The sequence below is a fragment of the Orbicella franksi genome, chromosome 15 (assembly GCF_964199315.1).
Source record: "Orbicella franksi chromosome 15, jaOrbFran1.1, whole genome shotgun sequence".
NCBI classification, from domain to species: domain Eukaryota; kingdom Metazoa; phylum Cnidaria; class Anthozoa; order Scleractinia; family Merulinidae; genus Orbicella; species Orbicella franksi.
Genome location: NC_138159.1, coordinates 14,729,403 through 14,753,786, shown reverse-complemented (window position 1 = coordinate 14,753,786; position 24,384 = coordinate 14,729,403). Strand labels below are relative to the sequence as shown.

The 24,384-nt window shown below is 37.8% G+C and overlaps 1 protein-coding gene, 1 long non-coding RNA gene and 1 pseudogene across 3 annotated transcripts in view; all 3 read left to right on the top strand.

The window, feature by feature from the left end:
• Positions 1-24,384, top strand: part of LOC145470193 (uncharacterized) — a 370,979-nt gene that overhangs the window by 271,807 nt on the left and 74,788 nt on the right. The gene's annotated exons all lie outside the window — the stretch shown is intronic.
• Positions 1,822-5,197, top strand: LOC145470405 (GFP-like fluorescent chromoprotein cFP484; annotated as a pseudogene).
• LOC145469413 (GFP-like fluorescent chromoprotein cFP484) lies at positions 19,880-23,291 on the top strand. The gene is made up of 5 exons (XM_081453119.1): positions 19,880-20,117; positions 20,240-20,340; positions 21,138-21,356; positions 21,771-21,980; positions 22,990-23,291. The coding sequence occupies exons 1-5, from the start codon at positions 20,115-20,117 to the stop codon at positions 23,138-23,140; spliced, it is 684 nt and encodes a 227-aa protein (XP_081309245.1). The 5' UTR covers positions 19,880-20,114; the 3' UTR covers positions 23,141-23,291.

The following is a 24,384-nucleotide window of genomic DNA, read 5'->3' as shown; positions in this document are numbered from 1 at the left end:
TTTTGTCATCAGGCTTTTTGGCACTTCCATAAATGATTGAGAAGAAAATAAAAGAAAATGGTGAACATTTTTGTATTTTAGTTTGCTACATTTTCAACGCAAAATGAAACCGGTCTGGATGCCGGTCTAGATGGGAAAATCTAGACCGCGGTCAATATCGATTTCAGCCAATCAAATTCGTGAATTAGGTAGTTCCCAGTCCTTGTGAGACACAGCCATATAATAAAATTCCATATGAACAATTTTTGCACGTTTAATTTACACCAATCAAAAATAATTGATTGACACCCCAAGGACTGACCATTTGAAAAGTACTTAGACAGGCGTTTACTGTCTTCTACAAGTTTCTGAAATTCCATGAAATAAGCACCAGTCAAGAAATTTCATTGCAAAAGATTTTGTTGTTGTTGTTGTTTTAAGGGGAAATGAAAACCTCGAGCTCGGCAGGTCGACTTTTATCGCGACCAGCTTGACTTTTATCACAGGCCAACGACACGTGAAATTCCAGAAAGGCTTTTACTATTCACTGTTTGCACTGTAAGATTAGCAAGGAGAAAATAAAATTCTAATTTTTTTCTGGGTTACTCGATAAATTACTAATGTTTACTATCTATAGCTATGTGGAGAGGGGCAGATTTGTCATGAAAATGACTGCGGTTTTGATACCATATAATGACCACATTAAATAGGTAAATTAATGAAAATGAAGTTTAAGATAATAATAATAACAATAGTAATAATAATAATAATAACAATAATGATGATGATGATGGTATTGATAATAATAATAATAATAATAATTTAAAAAAAGGTCTAGATAGCAGCAGACATGTAAAGATTTTAAGGAAAACGACCAATTTTTTAAGTTTAAAAGACATGTTTCGACAGAACTTCTGTCATCTTCAGTTGAATGAATGATTACAAAGCAAGTTGAATAATAAGTAGGCAAAAATGCTAATTAAGACAAATAGTAACAACAGAACGTGAAAAGGTGTAAATTAAAAGGATAATTTTAGATTTACATGGTGTAATTGCTGATTGAGGCAAGGTAGTTCTTTTTGAATATGGATAGCCTCCTTTATCTTGAGTTGAAAGCTGGTAGTGGCGTGATCTAAAATATGAAAGCAGTCTATTGAACACAATGAGCGACAACGTTCAGAATTCAGAAGATGTTTAAAGATGTGAGAGGCCCTATCAACGGCTAAGTGCTCACGTACGGGTGTGGAAAAATGTCGGGAGGTTTCGCCGACATTACAGGCATTACAGCCCGCACATGTAAACTTATAAACCACACGTAAGCGAAGCCCGCTGGGGATAGGGTCTTTCACACCAAAAAGGTTACCTGCACAGGAAAAAAAGTTAAGACAAAATCCGATAGAAAATCGAGCAATTTCAGGTTTTAGTAGACAAAAGTCTGGTACAGTCATTTTTACACGTTCTTAAAGCTAAATACATAAATAATTGCCTGAAATAACATCGGAAACAATTTCCCATGGGAACAAGAGAAAATAGATTTCAAAGTTCAAAGAACTTGTGCAAACACAGGCAAAATTTCATTATCAGTTTCATTTCACCAGTACTTCCAAGTGTTTCATACGAAGTTCAACACTCGTTTTCGACGTTTGGTGTTGCTAGAAATGATTTTTTTTAGAGGATATTTAAAACAGTCGTACAGAAGTTTGCAATACGATGTAAATAATCTTGGTACTAGGTTTTTGTCCACTTGTTACTCGAACTTCTAATGGATTCCGTCTTAAATCTGTTCTTCACTGATGAATTTACTCTACTATTTGTTATTAATTGATTACTGATCTCAGACTCATGCACCCCAATCTCATTCCACAGAGCGTGATTAAACCAGACATGAAGATCAACATGCGTTTGGAAGGCGCTGTAAATGGGCACAAGTTCGTTATTGAAGGAGAAGGAAAAGGCAGGCCTTTTGAGTAAAAAAGAAAAGGTCTATTCGTTGTCTTCAGTTTTACGGTCGCATCGTAAAACTAAACAGTGCTTAAATCAAGGTAAGAGATGTTTTTCCCAGGCTTTTCCAATAAGCGAGATTTACTACAGAAATTCGCCTAAAACCGTTCTTCTGCATGCTATAACAGCAGATACGGGGTCTAACTTTCCTTCGTTTGATCGTGCGTCTGTTAAGGCGACGAACTAAGAACATAGTGAAATCAAGAATTTTAATAGATTTTGTTTAGAAATTAAACAAGAATTGATCTGAGAGGCTAAAAGAGACTCTAAATTTGCTACGTATTACTAAGCCAGACAAACTTTACCTGAAAAGAAACATTGCATTCAATTCAGTGCGGGATTATATTAGATTGAAGGACACACCCTCTATGGCGTGGTTATTACCACCGTTCGTGTTAAGTCCCCAATTCTAGTTCATTACGTGTTTTTCGTCTGGTTTCTTATGTACAGTTTTTTCATTAGCTTTTCTTTCCTTTCAGAGGTCACTGGGTTGTCATTTATGTCAAAGTAGGCACTGAAAAAGTGCGCATTAGTGAAAAGAACGGGCAACCAGTGACCCTAACGACAAACTCCCTATTATCTCCAGGGTTATAGACATACATTTTTTTCTTTAACTCGATACAAACGAATATGGATAATTAAGACAATGTTTTGATGTGGAAATCCTCCTAGATTTTACAAAGAGTTGTAATTTGATTTTGATTTGGATAGATAAGGAGAAAGACAAGGAGAAAAGGAAGCCACCACATCAGATTTACCAAGAAATAAACAATCCTACGTTTCTCAATGCTGCAGGTCAGACTCTCAATGTCTTGTTGAGTTGGGGCCAAATGTTTGATTTAATTGGGGCCAAATCTACTAAGCACTTTTCGCCATGTCGATTATACCAAGTAGACTTCTGCTAACATTACTTCTCAGGGCTTTGTGTAAAACTACATTACATAGATGAATGAAAAAAAAAAAAAAATCGTCTAAGTTGGTTTCATGTTAAATTGTGTTTTAGGGGAACACAGACCATAGATCTTACAGTCAAAGAAGGCGGACCTCTGCCTTTTGCTTACGACATCTTGACAACAGCATTCCAGTACGGCAACAGGGTATTCACCAAATATCCACATTGTATAGCAGACTATTTAGAGCAGACTTTTCCGCAGGGGTATTCCTGGGAACGAAGCATAACTTACGAAGACGGGGGCATTTGCACTGTCTCAAGCGACATCAGGTAAGCGATATGCCTCCTGCGGAGCTAAAAGTATAGTATTGTGTTCCAGCTAGTGATTTGTTTTAGTTGTCACAGTATTACATTAAGCACCGTTTTTGATCTGTTTATTATCATTTTTTGAAGTTTATTCAAAGATCAACTGGTACTATATTGCATTTTGTTGTTGTTGTTGTTGTTGGTGGTGGTGGTGGTGATGGTTTTACTATTCGAAACAGTGTCATTATGAAATGGTTTGAACTACAAGTTTAATCATTTGCTGTTGTTGTTTTTTAAGTGGTCATTGTAACATTACTGAGTATGTATGTGTGACATCTCTTTTATCAGAATAAAAAGGCGACTAACTTTTCTATGAAATTCGATTTCATGGTTTTAACTTTCCTTCCAATGGTCCAGTTATGCAGAAGAAGACCTTGAAATGGGAGCATCCACTGAGAAAATGTATGCACGTGATAGAGTACCCGATGGTGATGTTAACAAGACTTTGTTGCTGGAAGGCGACGGCCATTATCGGTGTGACTTCAGAAGTACTTACAAGTATGTTTTAATGTGTTTAAGGGATTTGGCGACACCGAATAAGAAATAAACGACGAAAATGTGTTATCAAGACATAAGCATATATTATTAGAATCAGTGACCTTAGCTCCGTTTGCTCGGTTCTATTAGTCGTTTATAGTGGGGATTTGTATAGGATGCCACACCAAAACTACGTGGAACTCAAAGCCAAGATCCAGTAGCAACACACAGCCATATTTAGGAGGGAATAAGATTGCCTTTCGTGATTCGATTAAACTTCGGAAGCTGGCATCAATCATTGTGAGGGGTTTTCGCTCATAATACGGTATTCTCATTGTCATATGAGTTCGTTTGCTCCATTGTAGAGCGAAGAAGGCTGTTCAGCTGCCAGACTATCGCTATATTGACCACCGCATTGAGATGTTGAGCCATGACAAGGATTACAACAAAGTTAAACTGCATGGGAACGCTGTAGCTCGCTCTTCTACGTTGCCGACGCAGGCCAAGTAAAGGCTTAATAAAAAGCCAGAACGACAACAAGAAGATAAATGGCATTTACTCGGATTAGTATTAGATACTTTCAATTCAAGGGTTTGTTTTTTGTTGCGGGGTGACATTACAAGGATTGAATTTTAGGCTCAGTTGTATACAGATACAAATAAGAGCACTTTGGTGAAAATAAACTTGTTTTCAAAGCCAGGTTTTGTGGAGTTTTCTTATCTTAGAGTTTTGGCGTGAGGAAGAGAGAGGTCTGCAGTAAATGCAATTAACAATTCAATTGTTCAAACTTTTATTTTGGCACGTGTTATCGATGACGGTTTTTTCTCATTATTCACGAAAACAGTCTGAAATCTGATGTTGCAGCCAGTCCACTCTTAAAAAATGTTATTTTATTAAGGCCACGGATGGCTATGACATATGGCAAATATGATCGATTCATGCTCGTGCCCTTGAAATATGTAATGAAGACGTCTTTTTTGAAGGGTTTATTAACATCAGTCACATGTTTGCACAGCCACAATTAGGATAAGACGGCTATATATCATCCTGCAGTGTGTGTTATCAATCATAGCAGTTATTTGAATGTATAGTTGCCAGCGCTTTTCATTCCAAAAGGTAGCCGTGGCCGCTTTATAGAGGTGGTCGTTTGGGGCTTTTATGTTGTAATTTTCTTAGTGACAACAAAATCTCGAACTGTGATTACTGGCTGCTTAATATGGGGGTGGCCTCTTAATGGGTGGCTGCTAAATAGAGGGTTGACCTGATATAAATATAAAACCAATGCAACTACTAAGGTGAATGAATTTAGTTAAAGAAAGAGAGAATTTAAAGAGCAAGTGAAGACGGTTTCAAGTTACAGCGTGATGTCTTTTAAATCTTTTGTAGCTTGCTTAAATGCTTCTATAAACATATGTTGTCTTTTGAGTCTTTTAAAATATATATAAAAAACAAAAACGCGATGTCAAGCAGTTTTTCATGTGTGAAAAGCAACCCATGTAATCATGTTTCTAAAAGGACTGGATAGAAGCAGACTAGATAGAATACTTAAAGACTCCAATATTATGTCTACTCTTAATTCATGTAACCAGAGTTCCCTCCACAATATATGCTTCGATCGATCTTTGAGCAAACCGTGTTTGTAAATACTGTAAGCCGAATTCTGTACTTTTCTCAGTGTTTATTGTGGGAGCTGTTTCGTTAGACTGCTAAGACGTCTTCTTTTGTTACGCCGTTGTGGATTTGCTTAGGCCCAGTTCAGACGCCGAACTTTTCGTGAGCCGAACTTAATTCGAATTTGGACCGACCCAAATTATCAAAAGTACACCTATTGATTCAGACGTCGAACTTAATTCGCCGAACTTTATTTAGTTTAAACCAAATCACATCGAAATGTCAGCGATTTCCAGGCAAAGTGAAAACTGCTTGTAAAATACGTTATAACAATTTATGCATTAAGTTCGGCTCATGAAAAGTTCGACGTCTGAATCAAAGCCGTTCCAAAGCCGAAATTCCCGGCTAAGCCAGGCGGGAAGAACGGCAGGGCCGTTACAAATTCAAATAGCCGTTCTTACCTGATTCAGACACCGAACTTTTCATGTACTTAGTTCAATGTATTTGGTTCGGCTCATGGAAAGTTCGGCGTCTGAACTGGGCCTTACTCCCCTCACGCAGGGCTGCAAAACTTCGAGAAAATTCGCTGTTCCTTCTGAACATGCAATTTGATGATAATCAATACTAAGTTTTATTTGGCCAACTTTCTTTGAGAGTTTTAATTTTCATAAACGAACAGGATTTGCTATTTGACCATTGCATGTGTTAATTTGCATGTAATTTGCTCAATTTACTTGTTTGATCGTGCATATTGGTGAATTCAGTTTTTTACGTGTTATCGCCGTGTGTCGAGGAAATGATTAGCTTTTTATGGGAGCCCAAATTTATGTCTTAACTCCGTGGTCAATAATAATACAAGCTAAAGCCAGCTAAAGGTAATACTTTCAATAGGTAAGGGGAAATATATTTAAGACATATGTTATACACAGGAGGATAACACAGAGCTAGAATTCTCAGCTGTAATAAGAAGTAGGTTTGAACGTCTACAGTAACCCTGGGATATTTGAATGGCTGACTTTTGGGATAGAGAAACGCGGTCAACGACCAATTTGGCAAATCGCTTATATTTGGCCCAAAGATACCTTTAGGTGACCTATTTCTAAAAAAATCCTATTTAAAGGTTCTAGCGAATTTTTATTGTTTAGAGATTCGCAATAATTTGAAAGCGCGGTCAAAGTGCGGTTTTTCGTGTAATAAAATGACCGAAATAAGGTGCGAGGACGAAGGGCTACAAAGGTCTTAAAATAAATTCAACTGACTTCAAACTTCACACAAATGTGGAACATCCATTTTCATTCATTCTTCGTTTTAAACTAATCTAGATGTCAGTGTTAATGGTTTTCCACACAATTTTAAAAACACACTCTGAAGCGTTTTAAAAATAGCGGGAAACCGTAGGTCATGTTTAACAGCATAAAAATGTGTCTGGTACCTCATTTTTCGATTATCTTACTTTACAGCCTTAAACTATCAGTATTAAACATTTACCATGCCAAGTTTTAAGCTCGAACTCAAAACGCTTCGTTCTGAGAAATTCTAAAATCTACGTAACATACTCACTTCAAATGACACACGATATCAGTCGCGAACTGAAGGTTAACAACTTTAATTAACTGGCTCGATTAAAAAAAAAAAAATCCAGAATTAAACTAAATCGCATCTATTTAAAGCTTAGGCCCTTAGAAAGGTCCTATTGGTCCAGTGTGATCTACTGAAAGTTGAATTTCAAGTTCGGAATTTCTCTAGGTAATAACATCAGCTGAAATTCGCGAGAGCTTTCTATTATGCAAATCAATTGACAAGTTAGGACAGTTAGCGCCAAACATTTCAAACGCAAATTTCCTTAATACTAGCCTTTTTAACATTTCGCATTTTACCTAACACAATTACGGAATAAACTAAATACCGTGTATTAAAGTTTAAAGCAGTTCACAAAAGAGGTTTTAACTACCTGAGGTTACTTGCGAACAAGAACTCGTGGGAACTACTCATCGTTTTATGCCTATGTTTCTCAGTTATACGGTTTGGTTCGTCCTGATAGTCGTGGAATGCTTGACGATGTACGTATAACAATATACGTCTGGCTAAAGTCTAGCAGATGCTCAAAAGAGTAGTGTTATAGCGTAGATAAATCTTTCTAAAGAATACCCCACTCGATAAATAATCGCGTATGGAAACATATTGCCAAATTGTTCGACCGCAAAGAAATTTACAATATGTTCATGATCATTCATTACTTATTCGCGCTATATTTCCGTCCTTAAAATAACAAGAGACATACCCAAATTCCGTACATGCACTTTACTGCTACACCACGATAAAAAAAAAATTCAAACTGGATCAATTCCTGGGAGAGGATTAATTCATTCTCTTATTCAAAAAAAGAAAAAGAAAAGAAAAGAAGAAGAAGCAGTATAAAAGAATCATCAATAAGTAAGCTGCTTCTTTATGGAAAACTATTTTTCGGAAAATTCGTTGTTCGCGAGATCTATGTTTTCAGATGTTATATAGTGATTAGTTTCTAAAAGCACTGTTGCGCTGCATCTGCGGGCAGTGACGGAAACAAAGTACATTGGATCATCTATTTTTAGGTTGATAAAGGTAAATTAATCGCTGCATGCAGCGAGTTTGGGAAAGATGACGATTTACCCGGTATTTTTCCCTCCAAAGGATCTTCCTTCTCCTCTTCCTCTCCCTCTCTACAAAAATATAACATCCCTCCCCCCCCCCACCCCCTCAAGAGATGTTTGCTAAATACGGAAGAAGCCAAACACCGACAGTTCCTAAGGATACTTTCGGCAAGCGCAGTTGTTAGTACAATGTCCTTCAGAAGCGTCGAGTACGGAGCCTCTCTGCGCACGGGTGGGAGAAGTATATCTAGTCCCAGGTCTTACACACACTGTTACATAGGTAGTTTCAGGTTCTTTAGGGTACCTTGCATCGCCAAGGCACAGAGCTCGTGCTAATCGCATACCAAAGGATGCTGAAGCTGGATTATTTCTACAGCTTCCTTCGCCTGACTAAAATTGCTTAGATGCCTCAACATGGATGTCACCAGGATCATTTTGGCGCAAAGTGGCGCAGTACTTCGGCGAGAGAAAAACTAACAATCTGCGAGGCGGCTATAAAGGGTTCAAATGCATGCTTGAAAAAAGACGCACCATGATCATCAGGATCCCGGGCTTTCCGTATTTCCCGCGCAACCATTCGGCGCGTCAAGTTTTCGGCACGGTCGTTTGAGCTATGCGGAATTTTGCCATAAGGATACAATTGCTGCTCGTCACTGATTGCCCTGATAGCCCAACCTCTTTTAAAACAACAAGGGCTTCTTGATGACCTATTGTGGCTTTAAGTAACGCGCCAACGCTTGCTGCAAGCAGGGCTTGTAGCACATTTAGGCTAGGTCGATAAGGGAATGTCTCTCCAGCGATTGAATACATTTCTCCAGAGACATGTGCCTCTCTAAATTAGACAGCCCATGAAAGACACAAATGCAGCCGCCTTGAAGACAATAATCCACCCCTACACTGCTGCATGGCCACTATCTATAGAAACATGCCATTATCAACGGTCACAACCGTTGACAATGGCACTGATGTTGAGGTCGCAATTTTCGCACCTCAGAGAACGATGCTTCCAGCAGAAATAGAGAAAGAGCGATATCTGACCGAATTGCGAAAGAAACCCATTAGTACGTTTATAAAGCTAAATAATATCATTGTAACAGCATCAGTTTATTAGAATAACACAGATGACTATTAGGGGAAAGCGTAGGGACAATCTGCATCCCTACACCAGTGGTGCACTTTTGGTAAGCTTTTGGTAAGCTTTCCGAGTTGACTGACTTGACTCGGGGCTACCGCACAAGAGCAGTGAAAGCGTGACTGGGCTGGTCCTAGGGTTGTGTGACACTTTTACTGAGTCTCGAATGTCAGGCACCCAGCACGGTTGCCGACATTATAAAAGCTGATTCATGTGGCCCCTGATTCTTATAGCAGAAAAGGCCTGGCCTTTTTAAGACAATGTGGAGTGTTATTGAGGGGAATCAACGGCTTTTCGGAATCCTTCCTGTAACATTTTCGGATTAAATGATCCGTATTAATATTTTGTTTATTTGTTTGGGGTCTTAGGGGTCGGGCCATTTCAGTCTTGTTTCCAATTTATATAGGCGGAATTTGACATTTGGAACTTGCTACCACACTTTTGAACCCACACTTTTGATGAACTAGGTTTGATTTTTTTGTTTTACCGGTAATACATAGCCGGATTAGCCTCTCGACTTCTTGAACTTTATTATAATTAGTATCATTACTTTTGCCGAGATCAGCTGTTTACTAAACTAGTAATAGTTATCACTAAATCTGCCCCCGCTTTCTTTTATTTCTGCCGATTGAAAACAATAAGTATTGAACATTTTGCATGAACTAATTTTTTTTTTTTTTGTAAACCATATCACTCATACTGTTCCAGTAACTTAGGCATCTTACCATCTGATCCAAACAATCAACTAAGTTAACTAACGGCAACACATTTTGTTTAACTCATTCTATCACATGATATTCTTTACATAATACAGTCACGAGAGCATTCAAAGCAGAGCAGTTTACCATATCTCGTTAGAAAGGATGCGAAGAGTACCTTCTAAAAAAACACACACACACACACACTAGGTTGCCTTCATGGAAACTAACACAGTCGAACCTCCGGTTGCGACCACCTCTCGTAAGCGACCACCTCTCCTCAGCGACCAGATTTCCAAAATACCAAACGTTTCCCAGTCAAATCACTATCTTTGGAACCTCTTATAAGCGATCTCCTCTCGTTAGCGACCGCGACCACTTTTAGAGCCAAAAGTTTGAAAATTTCTTTTATTTTCAACCTCCCGTAAGCGACCAAAATTGGATAATAAGTTGTTGTAACAATAGCGCAATTCTCGATAGTACAAGAGACTGATATTTCTCAATGGCAAGCACATTGCTTTTTTCTCGAAATTGACTTTTGACATCAATAAAACATTGAAACATTGGGTAAGTCTCTGCAGTTACCATATTCTAATGAGGCAAAAATTTTCACCCAATATGGTCTTAGCTCTCGTAAGCGGCCACCTCCCGTAAGCGACACTTTGGCTTGACATTTTGGGTGGTCGCTTACGGGAGGTTCGACTGTATTTCTTTTACAAATTTTCACTCAGTAGAACTTTATAGGGGAAAAAAGGTTAAAAAATTATAGCGAAACAAAAAATTAAGTCAAACTACTCTGCTGTTCCGAAACAAACCATTTGTCTTGATATAACAGCAAGCGTATCTCGAAAGCAGAACGGAAGTCGATTTTTTTTTTTTTTTTTTTTTTGCGAGACGTAAACAGAAGTATCGCGTTACAGTCGCCATATATGCAAATTACAGTCAAGCTTTTTGACCTCAACGAAAACGCTGCAAAACATTTGCCAAAGGAGATGCCAAAGGTAAAATTGGCGATCGGAAGAGTATTTAGCTATTTAACTGCAATTGAACCACACTGGCCTCGAATTTCTAGTATACTTGAGAATTTCTTACGATACCTTCTGAGTTATTTTTCTCCCAAAATCCATCTTCAGGATCTCTGAGATCGTTTTCAATTGGTCCCAGATAAGAATCTCGGCCATTTCGAAGCGAATTTATTTGATCGCGCTAAAATCGTCATGCAGGCCATATTGTCAAATCATTCATTGGAGTGTATTTTTGACCTTAAAATGCTGCTCGAAGATGGCGAAACGCGCACTCGTGGTTACAAGAGCCTTGAAGTGCTGCTAGAAGATGGCGAAACGCGAACTCGTGGTTGCAAGAGCCTTGAAATCAAGAATTTCATGTACCCGGCAAAACCTATAGGCTGGGCTCGATTTCCAGCCGGTTTGTGAGCCCGCGTTCCTTGCCCCTAATTACCCAAGACCACCATGCGCGCCTAGTTTCATCAAATCGAGAACGCTTCGCATACTACCAACACATTTCTTACTTTTTTTGAATTTCCTTTTATGTATACACGCGGGGAATCCTAGGGTACCTCCTAAGGTTCCAAAATCCTGGGGGAGCAATTAGAGGGCGTGATTCTGATTTGCTTCAAGACATTTTAACTCAATTATATTAATTTATAGTCCTTTAACGTCCTTAATGCTAAACAGCATTCCAAGTTGACCCATTGTCGTGTCTTAGCGAAGTCAAAGCGTAAGTTCCAGGAAATCTCTTGCGTTTGAAATGTAAACCATTCACAGTGTTGTTTACATTTTAAAAGGGAATACCACCCGACGACGGACAAAACATCACGGCTGACAGGAAATTAAACAAAGTTAAAGCGCGATGTTTCTAAAACGTCTAAAAACAGTTTTTGTATTGTGGACATTATGTTCCTATGCTAGCAGAGAATTAACGAGATTTTAATTAATGATAGTATTATATTTTCGCCATTGAAATTGATTTGTCTCTCGTTCGTTTTAAATATTGTGTTATTTGGGCACAACACATTGACATAGAATTTCGTTTTTCTCAAAGGGAAATACTCCGAGTTCGAGCATGAAACTTGGCACGGTATATGTTTAATTGCGCTATTTTAAGGCTTTAAAGTAAAATAATCGAAAAGTGGAGTACTAGATGCATTTTTGTGCTGTTAAACATGACGTATATTTTGCCGCCATTTTTGATACGCTTTAGAGGTGTTTTTAAAATGGTTCGGAAAACCACTATATCAGCATATCTGAGATTAGTTTACATTGGTTTAAACTAAAATGGTTATTCCACATCTGTGTGAAGTTTGCGGTCAACAGCTGTATATAAAGATTTAAACAGCGTTTCGGCCTCGTACCTTATTTCGGTGATTCTATTACACGATAAACCGCACTTTGACCGCGCATTAAAATTTTCTCGAATTTTCAAAAAATGAAAATTCACTGAAACCTTTAAATATGATTTTTAGAAATAGGCCACCTAAGGGTATCTTTCGACAAAATACGAGCGATTTGCAAATGGGTCGTTAGGCTTTTGTACATTAAGTTAGCATGTCTTTTTTGTTTGTTTGTTTGTTTCTGATTTTGTTTTTGTTTTTGTTTTTTTTCTTTTTCCCAGCAAGTAATTTTAGTGAGGCAAAAGCATTGGGCATTATTCGAGCATTTTAGTGGCATTTTTCCGGAAAATTATTTTTTTCCACCGAAGATAGAAAGTATTTTTTTTTTACGAGAAATGAAGACTTAACTAATTGAAAAAACAAAAAAAAAAAATCAAATGCCACCCCAATACAGCCGAGTGGAGACTGAGGAGAGGTCAGCGGTAGTCAAAGACCAAGGATAGTCTACTACCTAGCCTCGTCACTTAAGTATCACTGAGAGGGGACAAAGGACTAACAGAAAAACAGATCATTCAGAGAATTATCTTTTATTTGGTGTACTAAACCTATTGTATACGTTGTTGTTAACTTGTTATCCTACATATACGTTTGTGTTAAGAACCCTGGGCTGTTAATTGTGTTAAAACGTTAAAATTGTTAATATTAAAAAAAAAAGAAAGAAAGAAAAACCTATGTATCTGAGCGTTAACCAAACATTTTAGTGACCTTTAAGGGGGAGACCGAGCATTTTAGTGGGGAAAATGAAGCATTAAGATGGAGCATTTTAGTGGGGATATAGAAGTATAGTGTACAAAAGCCTAACAGTCAACCATATTACCAGACACTCATAACATTCCACGAGGTCATCTTGTGTTCCCTGTTCGCACTGTAATTCAAGGGTGAATATAATTATCTCGTTTCCTCCGCCGCGCTGCTTGCGAAATATAGTAATGTTCACATGCTGTGTCGCTGAAGAGCAGTTTAGTCCTTTAATGTTTCGGTAGAGAACCACAATAAACATGCCACACTGTGACTCTTCACCCAAATTTTAAAGATTAATAATAACAAAAAGAAGTTCAGAGTAAGAAAAAAATAATAATTAACTTTTCGTTTACTAGCGTTTTTGAACTTGATAGAGATAATTCCATACGAATAATGTTTGATTACACCTGTCCAAAGAAAAAAATTGATTGACACCTTAAGGGCTGATCATATGAAAAGTACGCGCATAGGCCGGGGTCGCACTAAAGCCAATTTTGTTTGTATAAGTATTAAGTGAATGCGACCCCCAGTTTCAAAACTTGTCAAATCTTTGCGGATTGCAAAAAATTTCGCTAATCTTCAAAGAAGCCGAAGTCCTGCCCTGGAGGCTTCCAAATTTTGGCAAAGCAAACAATTTTGTTTTTCTAACCATTGAAGTGTCATACTTTTTAAAAATGTCTAGATAAAATTACGGCGAGAAAATAACTTTGCGCGTGGGATGGCGGGACAAAATCATTTTTAGCCGGTCCATCTGACCCTTTTTACAGTTATTTTAATGATAACGAGGAATATGAAGGGCGCATTTATTCAAATTCTTATGACTCGTACCCTGGATCTGGTTACTGGAGGCAATTTGAAGAGATGGCTTCAGCGGGACAATCTTCTTCGATCGCAAGTGACGCAAACAACAATACAAACGCAAGCCGAGCGAAACTGCTCGTCCATTTATGGGCCGAAAATCACGAGTTGCTCTAGAGGGGAGAGTCAAGAACATGCAGCATGGAGAAAAATCTGCGAAGAGTTAAATTCTCGCATGGAATGTAATAAAATACGTAATTGAGAAATAAAGATCTTGTGACGTATATTTCAACCAGTAACGTTTTTGTTCCAACATGTTGGTCTAATGCGACCGGTGCCAGAATTCGAAACTCGCGAAAGTTTTGCCATTTTTTTTTTTTTCCTCGTCAAAAATTGGAAATATTTGAATTCGTTCAAGTGCGACCCGGCCCTTAGACAGAGATTTACTGCCTTCTACCAGTCTCATATGAAATTAGCACCCTAAAGAATGTTGATTACAAAGGATTGTTATTTTTTTTCTTGTTAAAGGAGAAATGAAAACCACAGCAGATTGACTTTTTTCGCGACCTGCGGTTGACTTTGGTCGCGGGCCAAGGAAATACTGCGAAATCGGTTCACTAGATGCATTATGCAAGGTCATAGAAGATTGTGCAAGACCATGGAAGATTATGTAACATCATTCATGATCAAGTTCATGCAAGCTAATGGAGAAATGAAATCATCGTCTTTCCTCTGGGATACTCGATAAACTTACTTATGTTCATCAGCTGTGTGAAGAGGCGCAGATTAGTCGTGAAAATGACTGCGCTGTTGATGCTTTCGTGAAAGCACGAACATACCCTTAATAAGTCTAGTGTTCCCTGTTTATACTGTGAGATCAAGGGTGAATTTAATTATCTCGTTTCCTCCGGGCAACTTACTAAATTTAGTAATGTCCGTACTTTTAGTATTCACTGTTTGCATGGTAAGATCATGCAGGGGGGAAATGAAATTATAGGGTTGTTGTTGTTGTTGTTGGTTTTTTTTTTTTTCCCTCTAGGTTACTCAATAAACTTACTAATATCCACCACCTATGTGGAGAGGGGCAGATTATACGTAAAAATGACTGCGCTTTTAATACCATATGGGGATTACATTAAATAGGTAAATTACTAAAGCGAAGATTAAGATAATAAGAGTTAATTTACTTTACTTCATTCCATTTAATTTTAAATTGCACTGTGAGATCAAGGGTGAATTTAATTATCTCCTTACCTGAGGGCTACTTGCTAAATATAGTAATGTTCACCAGACGTGTGTCTGGACCAGTTTAGTCGTAAAAATGACCATGATTTTAATGCCATATTGTAAGTCTTTCTTAACCGAAGCAACTAAGGTTAACGTTAACGAAAAGAAGTTCAAAGTAAGAAAAAAACAAATTTCCTTTTTCTTGCATTTTTGAACTTGATAAGATAATTCCACATATCAATAATGTCTGATTACACCTTTCAAAAAGAATTGATCAGACTGCCCTAAGGGCTGATCATTTGAAAAGCACTTAGACAGGCATTTCTTTGTTTATTTTTTTAAGGAGAAAAACCACGTCGGGTTGTTGTTGTTGTTGTTTTGTTTTGTTTTTTGTCGCGACGGCGTTGCCTTTTATCGCGGGCCAAGTACATTTAAAAGGGACAGTAGATTGAGCTTCGCATGTGTAAAACTGCTTTCATATCGGCTACAATGTTTGTTTTTAGAGGGGAGTTTGAGGCTAAGGAAAAGCAGATTTATCAAAACTAAGTTATTTTGAGTCTGTCTGAGTTACAACTGGGGTCGGCCAGTCGGGTCGCAGCGTGACAAGACAAGTTCATAGATTCGCTGGTGCTTACCGACTCGCTGATGTAATTTTTTTTTCTCTCCATGAAATCTCCACAGGTTCCTAAGTTAAAAGCGCCATTTGAAAGCTAGGTGAATATAGATTCTGCAATGCGTAATGATCTACAGGCCACGATACGTTAAACAGCTAAAAAAAAATCACGCCGAATTTCACTCTATTCTTCGCTGAATTGCAACTCGATCCATTTCAGTCGTCTTTCTTAACCGGTCAACAGGGCTGACCAACTCATGTAAATAATTAATTGTCTCCACAACATCTCAACAAATTTCAAAATGAAATACGCCGTTTGAAAGCTAAGTGAATGCTGATTCCGAAGTACGTTAAGATTTAGAGCCATGATACGATAAATAGCCAAAAAAATTATGCAGCTTTAAACCAAAACAAGAAATATAGAGGTTTTCAGGCGGAATGCTTTGGTCGATGTGCTATAGCTAATGCCATCAACTTTGAATGGCTATCCACGCAGACATAAATCCAGACGGAAATGCTAACATTCCGCTTTCCAGTTGTTTTTTCTTCAATATAGTGATCTAAGTAAACATCAAGTCCCTGGAACATCCAATTAACTCCAATCCTTCCGTTAATAAATCTCTATTTAATTAATACGGGGCCAAACCACATCAAGGTAATGTTTCATTGCGTTGCAATGACCTCAGGGGATATTGTAAGCTTAATCAGTCTCGCTTCACATCAAAGTATATCCATAACTCCAATATCGCTACATAACTTCACGCTTATGGAACAACCTACACTAACAAAGCAAGAGGAGCGTCTTCTATCTGCTGCTGCAGTCTCTGCGTAATTCAAATTGTACATGTAATACTTTAAGTTAGTTCTTAGTTTATAAGCTAGCTTATTATTATGATGACATGAGTAGTTTATATATATATATATATTTAAACTTACAGTATTTGATGAATTTAGCATGCTTTTATTTTGAGGTTAATTACTTAGCACGTTCACATTTAAATGAGTCTCGAACTCAGTGTAATGTGGATAAATAAAGTACTACTATTACTACTACTGCTACTGCCACTAAACAAAAAGAGGGCAGAATGTGGTTTGCGTTCAAATTTGTATACATTTGATAGGAAGAGTATAAACATTGTCACATTGTTACCGTTGCCTTCTAAACATGCCTTACTTGGTTCGAATTCCAAATTTTCATGTAGCTTCAAATTTTTCACTGAGGAATAGAAATACACTAAAAACGCCTTCCATGGCTTCGTTTTTGTAACTTTTTTCTATGTTGCTGTCGAGGTTTAGGTCGTGTTGCTAGTAAAGTCGAAGTAAAGCGATTTGAGTTTTGGCTTCATTGTTTTGCAGTGTTTTTGACGGGTCGCAATGAGAAATATTCGATTGCTGGCTGTCAAACATACTCTATATAAAAGTGAAACCTGGAGGCGATGGGAGCTTTACGAGCAAATTTATGGCTATTTTCCGCCTTCGGAAAATTCGTTGATCTTCGCGATGGGCTGCAATGAAAATATCTATGAGATTTGCGACTGAGCTTAATTAAACACCCTTCGCAAAACTTTAGCAGCCGAAAACTTGGACTCAGTTGGTGCCTAGTCTAGAGTAGGGTTGCAAAATCAATCGATCGTAGTCTAGTGTAGGCTTAGGGTTTCAGTGTCCAGCAGCACACCCTTATCCCTGGGGCACTGACCTGACCAAGAAATCGAAATTCAAACTGGCCGTCTTACCTTGATTTTGCTCGCGATATTTTTTTAGGGTCGCAGTATTTTTTAGGGTCACTGAGTTTCTGGAGAGTCAAAAAGTGAGGAGTGATCATGAATCACCAAACAAAAAAGTACAAAAAAACAAAACAGAACAAAACAAAACAAAACAAAGCAAAACAAAAAAAATGGGCCGTTTCCAGTGGTAGTAGGTTTATACGTCGACTCGACAGTAGAACATCATTCGATCAGCCACGAACAAAAGGTATTGTATCGAGTTACTATTTTCTCCCTTCAAAACTGGATATCACTTGTTAAACAAAGCTCTTCTTCAGAAAACAAAGAAATAATTGGATTTAACGGATATTGGTCACCTTAGTCATTTCCCAGAGATTTGCTGACCGCCTCCACGACTTGACACAAAGGAGGGCACAAAGAATTCCGACAACGATGCAAATCAGTAATTAATTTTCCTCGAATCTCCATTCAATGGGTTATTTTTATTGGAACTTCCGTTGTTCCAAGCTTGTGTGGCTTTGTGTTTGATTGGTTGGGGGCAATGACTGCGTTCACAACCTCTTTATGAGGTGTGAAAATCTTGCAAAACTATACGAGCCAAAGGCTTGGGCTTTTTTGCGTGGATTAGGTTGCTTTAAACGAATTTATAGGGTACGTAGATTTGACGGATTAAAACAAAATGGCCAAAATATTCTCGATTATAGTTGCGCCAACGTGATTGAGGCCTGTTTTAATATTTCTACCATTTGTCTTAGGCCTTCTTCATGTGACGAAGATCAACAAATATTCTATTCGTGTACTTCAAAATAGTTTCTCAGCAACCAAAACAAGTATCAAAGACACAAGCGTTGATAGTCCGTCATCTACCGATTGAAAATGAACAGTTTTTTTTGTTGTTGTTGTTTGGTCGACGTGCGCGCGAAACAAACAATCCATTAGCAAATCTAGTGTTTCCTGTTTGCAATGTGAGATCAAGGGTGGATATAAGTATCTTGTTTCCTCCGGGCTACTTGCTAAATTTAGTAATATGTTCACATGATTTGTCTTTAGTCCTTTAATGTTTCGGTAAATAAACACAATAAAGATGCCATACTGTGACTCTTTACCCAGGTTTTAAAGGTTAATGATAACAAAAAGAAGTTCAAAGTAAGAAAAAAAAAAACTTTCCCTTTTTCTCACGGTTTTTGAACTTGGTATAAAGATAATTCCATATGAATAATGTTTGATTTCTCCTGTCAAAAATAATTGATTGACACCTCATGGGCTGATCATTTGAAAAGCAGTTAGACAGACGTCTACTGCCTCCCACAAGTTTCTTAAAATAATATGAAATAAGCACCCTAAAGAATTGTGATTACAAAGGATTATTTATTTTTCACATTAAAGGAGAAAGGAAAACTACGGCTAATTGACTTTTTTCGCGACCTGGTTAACTTTTATCGTGGGCCAAGGACATTTCAAATTCCAAATGCTTCTAATGATCACTGTATGCACTGTACAAGGTCATACAAGATTATGCAAGACCATGGAAGATTATGCAACATCATGCAGGCGAATCCATAGGGTACGAAGATTTGGCGGACTTTAACAAAATCTAGCCAAAATATTCCTCGACTATGATTTCGCCAAAGTGTTTGAGCCCTGTCTTCATTTCTGTTTCACTACTCTTCTGCCTTAGGCCTTCTTCATGTGACGAAAATCAACAAACATCATATATAGACTTTTTCAGCAACCAATAAAAATATCTAAAAAGCCTCACAAACGTTTGAAGTCCGTCATCTGCTAATTGGCAATATACAGTTTTTTGGTTGTGCGTGAGAGCACGAACATTCCATTAGTAAATCTACTGATCCCTGTTTGCACTGTAAGATCAAGGGTGAATTTAATTATCTCTTTTCCTCCAGGCAACTTGTTAAATTTAGTAATGTTTACCAGCTGCGTGTCAGAAGACCAGTTTAGTCGTGAAAATGACCAGGATTTTAATGCTATATTGTGAGTCTTTCTTCACCGAAACAATTAATATTAACGGCAACGAAAAGAAGTTCAAAGTAAGGGGAAAAATATATAATTAACTTAACTTTTTCCCGCGTTTTTAGACATGATATAAAGATAATAATCCAAATGAAAAATGCTGGCGCAATTGCACCTGTCATAAATAACTGATTGAAAGCCAAAGGCACCACCCTTTGAAAAACACTCAGACATGCGTTTACTGCCTTCTACAAGTTTCTAGAAATCATACGATAAAGGAACCATTCAAGAAAATGTGATTACAAAAGATCTTTTTTAAGGAGAAATGAAAACCTCGGCGGATTGAATGTTGTCGCGACCTGGTTGACGTTTACCACAGTCCAAGGACATTTGACATACCAGAAATACTTCTGATATCGCGGACTGTTTTCAATTTAATATCATGCAAGTAGAATCGAAAATGAAATAATCAATTTCCTTTCCATTCGACAATTAGATAAATTTACTATGTTCACCGCTATGTGGAGAGGAGAAGATTAGTCGTGAAAATGACCGCACTTTTAATGCCACATGAGGACTACATAAAATAGATTGATAAGAAAAAGGGTTTGTTTAACCCCATTGTGATTTCAATACTGCTCGTTTGTCATGTCAAATTTAATTTGTTACCAAGGGCTCCCGACTTACGATTGGTCGACAAGGGGATTTCGGGTGTGACATTCAGCTTTAAAGCAGCACTCTTCGAGCTGAGTTACCATTCATCTTGGTGAATTTGAACAGAGCAGATCGAGAACAACAAGAGCTGCATAAGGCGAAGCTAATATCTTACCGTACCTCTACCATCATGGTGAGTGTAGCACAGAAATAACCAAAAAACGGTTTAATTTTGTCTTTTTACTGATAAATTAACTCTGCTGCCTATTTTTAATTGGTAACTGATATCAGATTCATCCCAATCTCATTCCGCAGAGTGTGATTAAAACAGACATGAAGATCAAGCTGTGTATGCAAGGCTCTGTAAACGGGCACCCGTTCGTGATTACAGGAGACGGAGAAGGCAAGCCTTTCGAGTAAGTAAAATTTTAAAATAATTACTCGCGTGTTCAGTTTTACGGCCACATTCAGTGATATGTTTAGACAAAAGATTTTTTCTCCTGAGTTTTTCCATTGAACAAGATTTAGCACCGGGAATTCGCTTGTCTGAAGTCAAATTTCTTTCATTCTGTCGCAGCAGATACTAGTTTATATTTGATTCTTTTATTTGGATCTTACGACCGTTAAGTGCACGAACTATACATAGCGAGATAGCCTACTTCAAGTATTTCAAAAAGTTCTTTCTTATCCTTGTCTAAAAATCGATATATAAAATCTAGCTTCTTTGGCGCTAAATGTTTTGTTACATATGCCAATTCGTAGGCTCCGATTTGTTATGTAATTCCCGGCCGGGTAACATTCACCTGAAAAGAAACATTCCATTCAATTCACTGGGTTACATAAGATTGAAGGACACACCCATTGAGGCGTGATCAGACTGTCCCCTTTCTAGCTTACACGTGAATTCCGCCTAAGGTACTTCATTTTCCCTTAGCTTTCTTTGTTAGGACTAACAAAGTTTATTATAAAACTGCAATAGGAGGTCGCTGCGTTGTTATTTTTTTCAAAGTAAGCATTAGAATAACGTGCACTATTTTAAAGAGGGAGAGTAAACAATAACCCAGACGGTGACCTTGCTGTCATGATCGCGTGTGTAAAAGAACGCCGCAACGAAAAGAAAGTAGATTTCAATACTTTGCACGATCAGGAATTATTGGAAGTGCTGCATGAACAGTACGTTTTCTTACGTCTTTGGTTTTCTGTTTTGTTTCAGGGGAAAACACTCTATAAACCTTCAAGTCCAAGAAGGTGGACCTCTCCCTTTTGCTTACGATATCTTGACGACTGCATTCTCGTACGGCAACAGGGCATTCACCAAATACCCAAAAGACCTCCCAGACTATTTCAAGCAGTCGTTTCCTGCGGGGTATTCCTGGGAACGTTGTATGACTTTCGAAGATGGAGGCATTTGCACCGTGTCAAACAACATCAAGTTAGTAAAATAAAAATATAATGCCTTCTACTAAAGAGAAAAACGTTCCGCATTCATTAGATGTGTTCAGTTTCAATCGAATCACTTGATTTCTGCCCCTTTTTTATCTTTGACTATTATTTTGTGAGAGTTTATTCATAGATCTATTGGTATGGTTTGAATTTTCTTATTACTTACCTTTCAGTTTTACTTTGTTATTACTGGGAAATTTCGTTATCAAATATTTTCAACTACAAGTCTAAGGTTCTTTTCCAAAGTGTTTCGTTTTTGTGTATAACCGTAAGGAAGTAAATAAAGACAATAATTGTTTCTGTTGACATTATACTCTGTAATTAGGCGGTCATATTTTAACGTACAAATTTTCGCGTGTTTTTGCTTGGTCACGCTGAGTATGTCTCATGTCTTTTTCATCAGAATGGAGGGCGACCGTTTTATCTACGATATTCGATTTCATGGTGTTAACTTTCCTGCTAATGGTCCAATTATGCAGAAGAAGACGCTGAAATGGGAGCCATCCACTGAGAATATGTATGTGCGCGATGGAGTGCTAGTGGGGGAAGTTGAGAGGACTCTGTTGCTTGAAGGAAATAAGCATCACCGATGTAACTTCAGAAGTACTTACAAGTAAGCTTTTGTTTATGTGCTTAAGGGACTTGATGCCACGGAATAAGAAATTAATGACGAAATCTTACCAATTGCAACACAAATCGTACTACGGAAAATGATATGGTAAATCAATTGGCTATTTGCAGACAGCACAGATTAATTATTTTTTACTAGTGATATACATCCTGAAAAACCAAAGTTAATATCCAAAGTCCAATTAGATCAGGATAGAGGACCCGCTTGAAAACCATCCAGTGCTGATTTGGCTACCTCTCTAAACACTACAATTTATTCTTATAATATTGTGGGGATATATCGAACTTTAAAAAGCTCAGATCTCCAGTCTTATGAAGTATTATCGGATTTTTTTAGATCGCATTTGCGATGTACGTATGATAGAGGGCAGATAAAGATCAGCTCTTAGTGATCGCTACTTGAGTGAAATCAATGACCTAAGCTCCGATTGCACGATAATGCACGAGTATCTGCAAAATCCATCATTTATTTGATTAAGCTGCTATATCTTAATTTACAATTTTGTATTAAATTATATGTAATCAAATTCCATTAATCTCTTATTTTTGCTTGGTCACGCTGAGTCATGCATGTCTGGTGTCTTTTTCATCAGTGTGGATTGTGACCTTTTTGTCTACGATATTTAATTTCAAGGTGCTAACTTTACCTTCAATGATCCAGTTGTGTCGAATGACAGATAAAGATCAGCTCTTAGTGATCGCTACTTGAGTGAAAGCAATGACCTTAGCTCCGATTGCTCGATTATAAATACTCCTTGTAGGAAATGGTGTTAAACACGACTTCCAAAATTTTGGCTCTAAGGCAATATCCAATAATTTACCCAGCATATAACCTTACCTAGTAGGGAATGAACTTGTTTTTTGTCAGGTTAGTGGACTTCGGAAGCTGGCAACAACCAGTGCTAAGAGTTTAAAAACAGCATTGCATTTGTCATATGCTTATGTAGACTCCTGTTATGGTCACTGATCCGAGTTTGTTTGCTCCTTTGCAGAGCCAAGAAGGATGTGGTGTTGCCAGAATATCACTTTGTTGACCACCGAATTGAGATATTAAGTCATGACAAAGATTACAACAACGTGGTGGTCTATGAGAATGCTGCTGCCCGCCATCAGGCTTCTACTCTGCCGAGCAAGGACAAGTAAAGGCTTAACGAAGAGCCAAAACGACAACAATAAGGAGTAAAAAAAGTGTTTTTGATTTCTTTCGATTCAAAGATTCATGAAAAGATCCGTTAGAGACTAGTCTTGGGTTAAATTTTGTGGGGAAAATCAAGCGGTTCCTTTTTGCAGAATTACAACAAAAAGATAGACTTTTTCAACTCAGTTGTAGACCAATACAAGTAAGAATAAACTTGTTGTCAAAGCCCGCTTCTGTGTATTTTTTGTATGTTATCATAGAGTTTTTGCGGAAGAGTGACGTCTGATGTAGATGTAATTAACAATTCAATTGTGCAACTTGTTTTTGGTGAAAACTGTAAAGCATTACAGGAGTTGTGGATGATTCAAAACGGGAATTGGTCACTTCTTAAGTCAGTCACGTAACTCCAACCATCCCTTCTTTAGCCTGCATAGCAAGCGTTCCCGTAAAAAAAGAGCTTTTCCACATTCTTCCCGCAAGCAAATTGTAGCGAGAGCAAAAAAAAAAAAAAAAAAAAAAAAAAAAAAAAAAATCGACGAAGGTGATAAGATAACATCGAAAAAGCCATCCATGCTATAGGTATTTCATATAGAACAACGCCAAAATCTCTCTTTTGTGAACATATTTCTTGACGGGGTAAGTCAGCAAACTTGTCACTTACAAGGGGCCGGTTCAGCTCCCAGACCGATCACGACGAATTCAGACAATTCAACCGACGGGTTTATTTCGCCGCTCTTCGAAAACGGTATTAAGGCAACGAAATACTGAAATAGATAAGGCGAAGCAAAAAGTAGTAAAAATATAATATATGTATTAACATTTTATTGGCTGATAGCTTATGTGGAAACAACGTTAAAACGAACTATAACTAGGGTTAGCTAAATCGTGTTTTGAACTGTTAAAAATCTTGATTGTTCTATCACTTCTTACCGTTCTGCTCTTTTCCTTGGTGGTCCCGGCGTGGTAATGATAAAGCGTAAAATAACCTCTGAACCCCGTGTCAAGGGTAAAAGTTGAAACCAGAGTGAACATTCAGTTAAGTACATCTTGATCTGTTTGCATCGCTATCATGACATGATTGGCGCAAAGCACACGTTATTTTGACTGGACGTGGCGCATGCACACGAGCTAAGCCTAATTTTGAAACCTCGTGCTTCTGCGAGAGAGAGAAGAATACTCCCTAACTGTGTTTGCGTTGTTCTAAGTCTCGGGTTGTAAGAGGATTAAAGGTTGAAACTGAGCCGTCGAG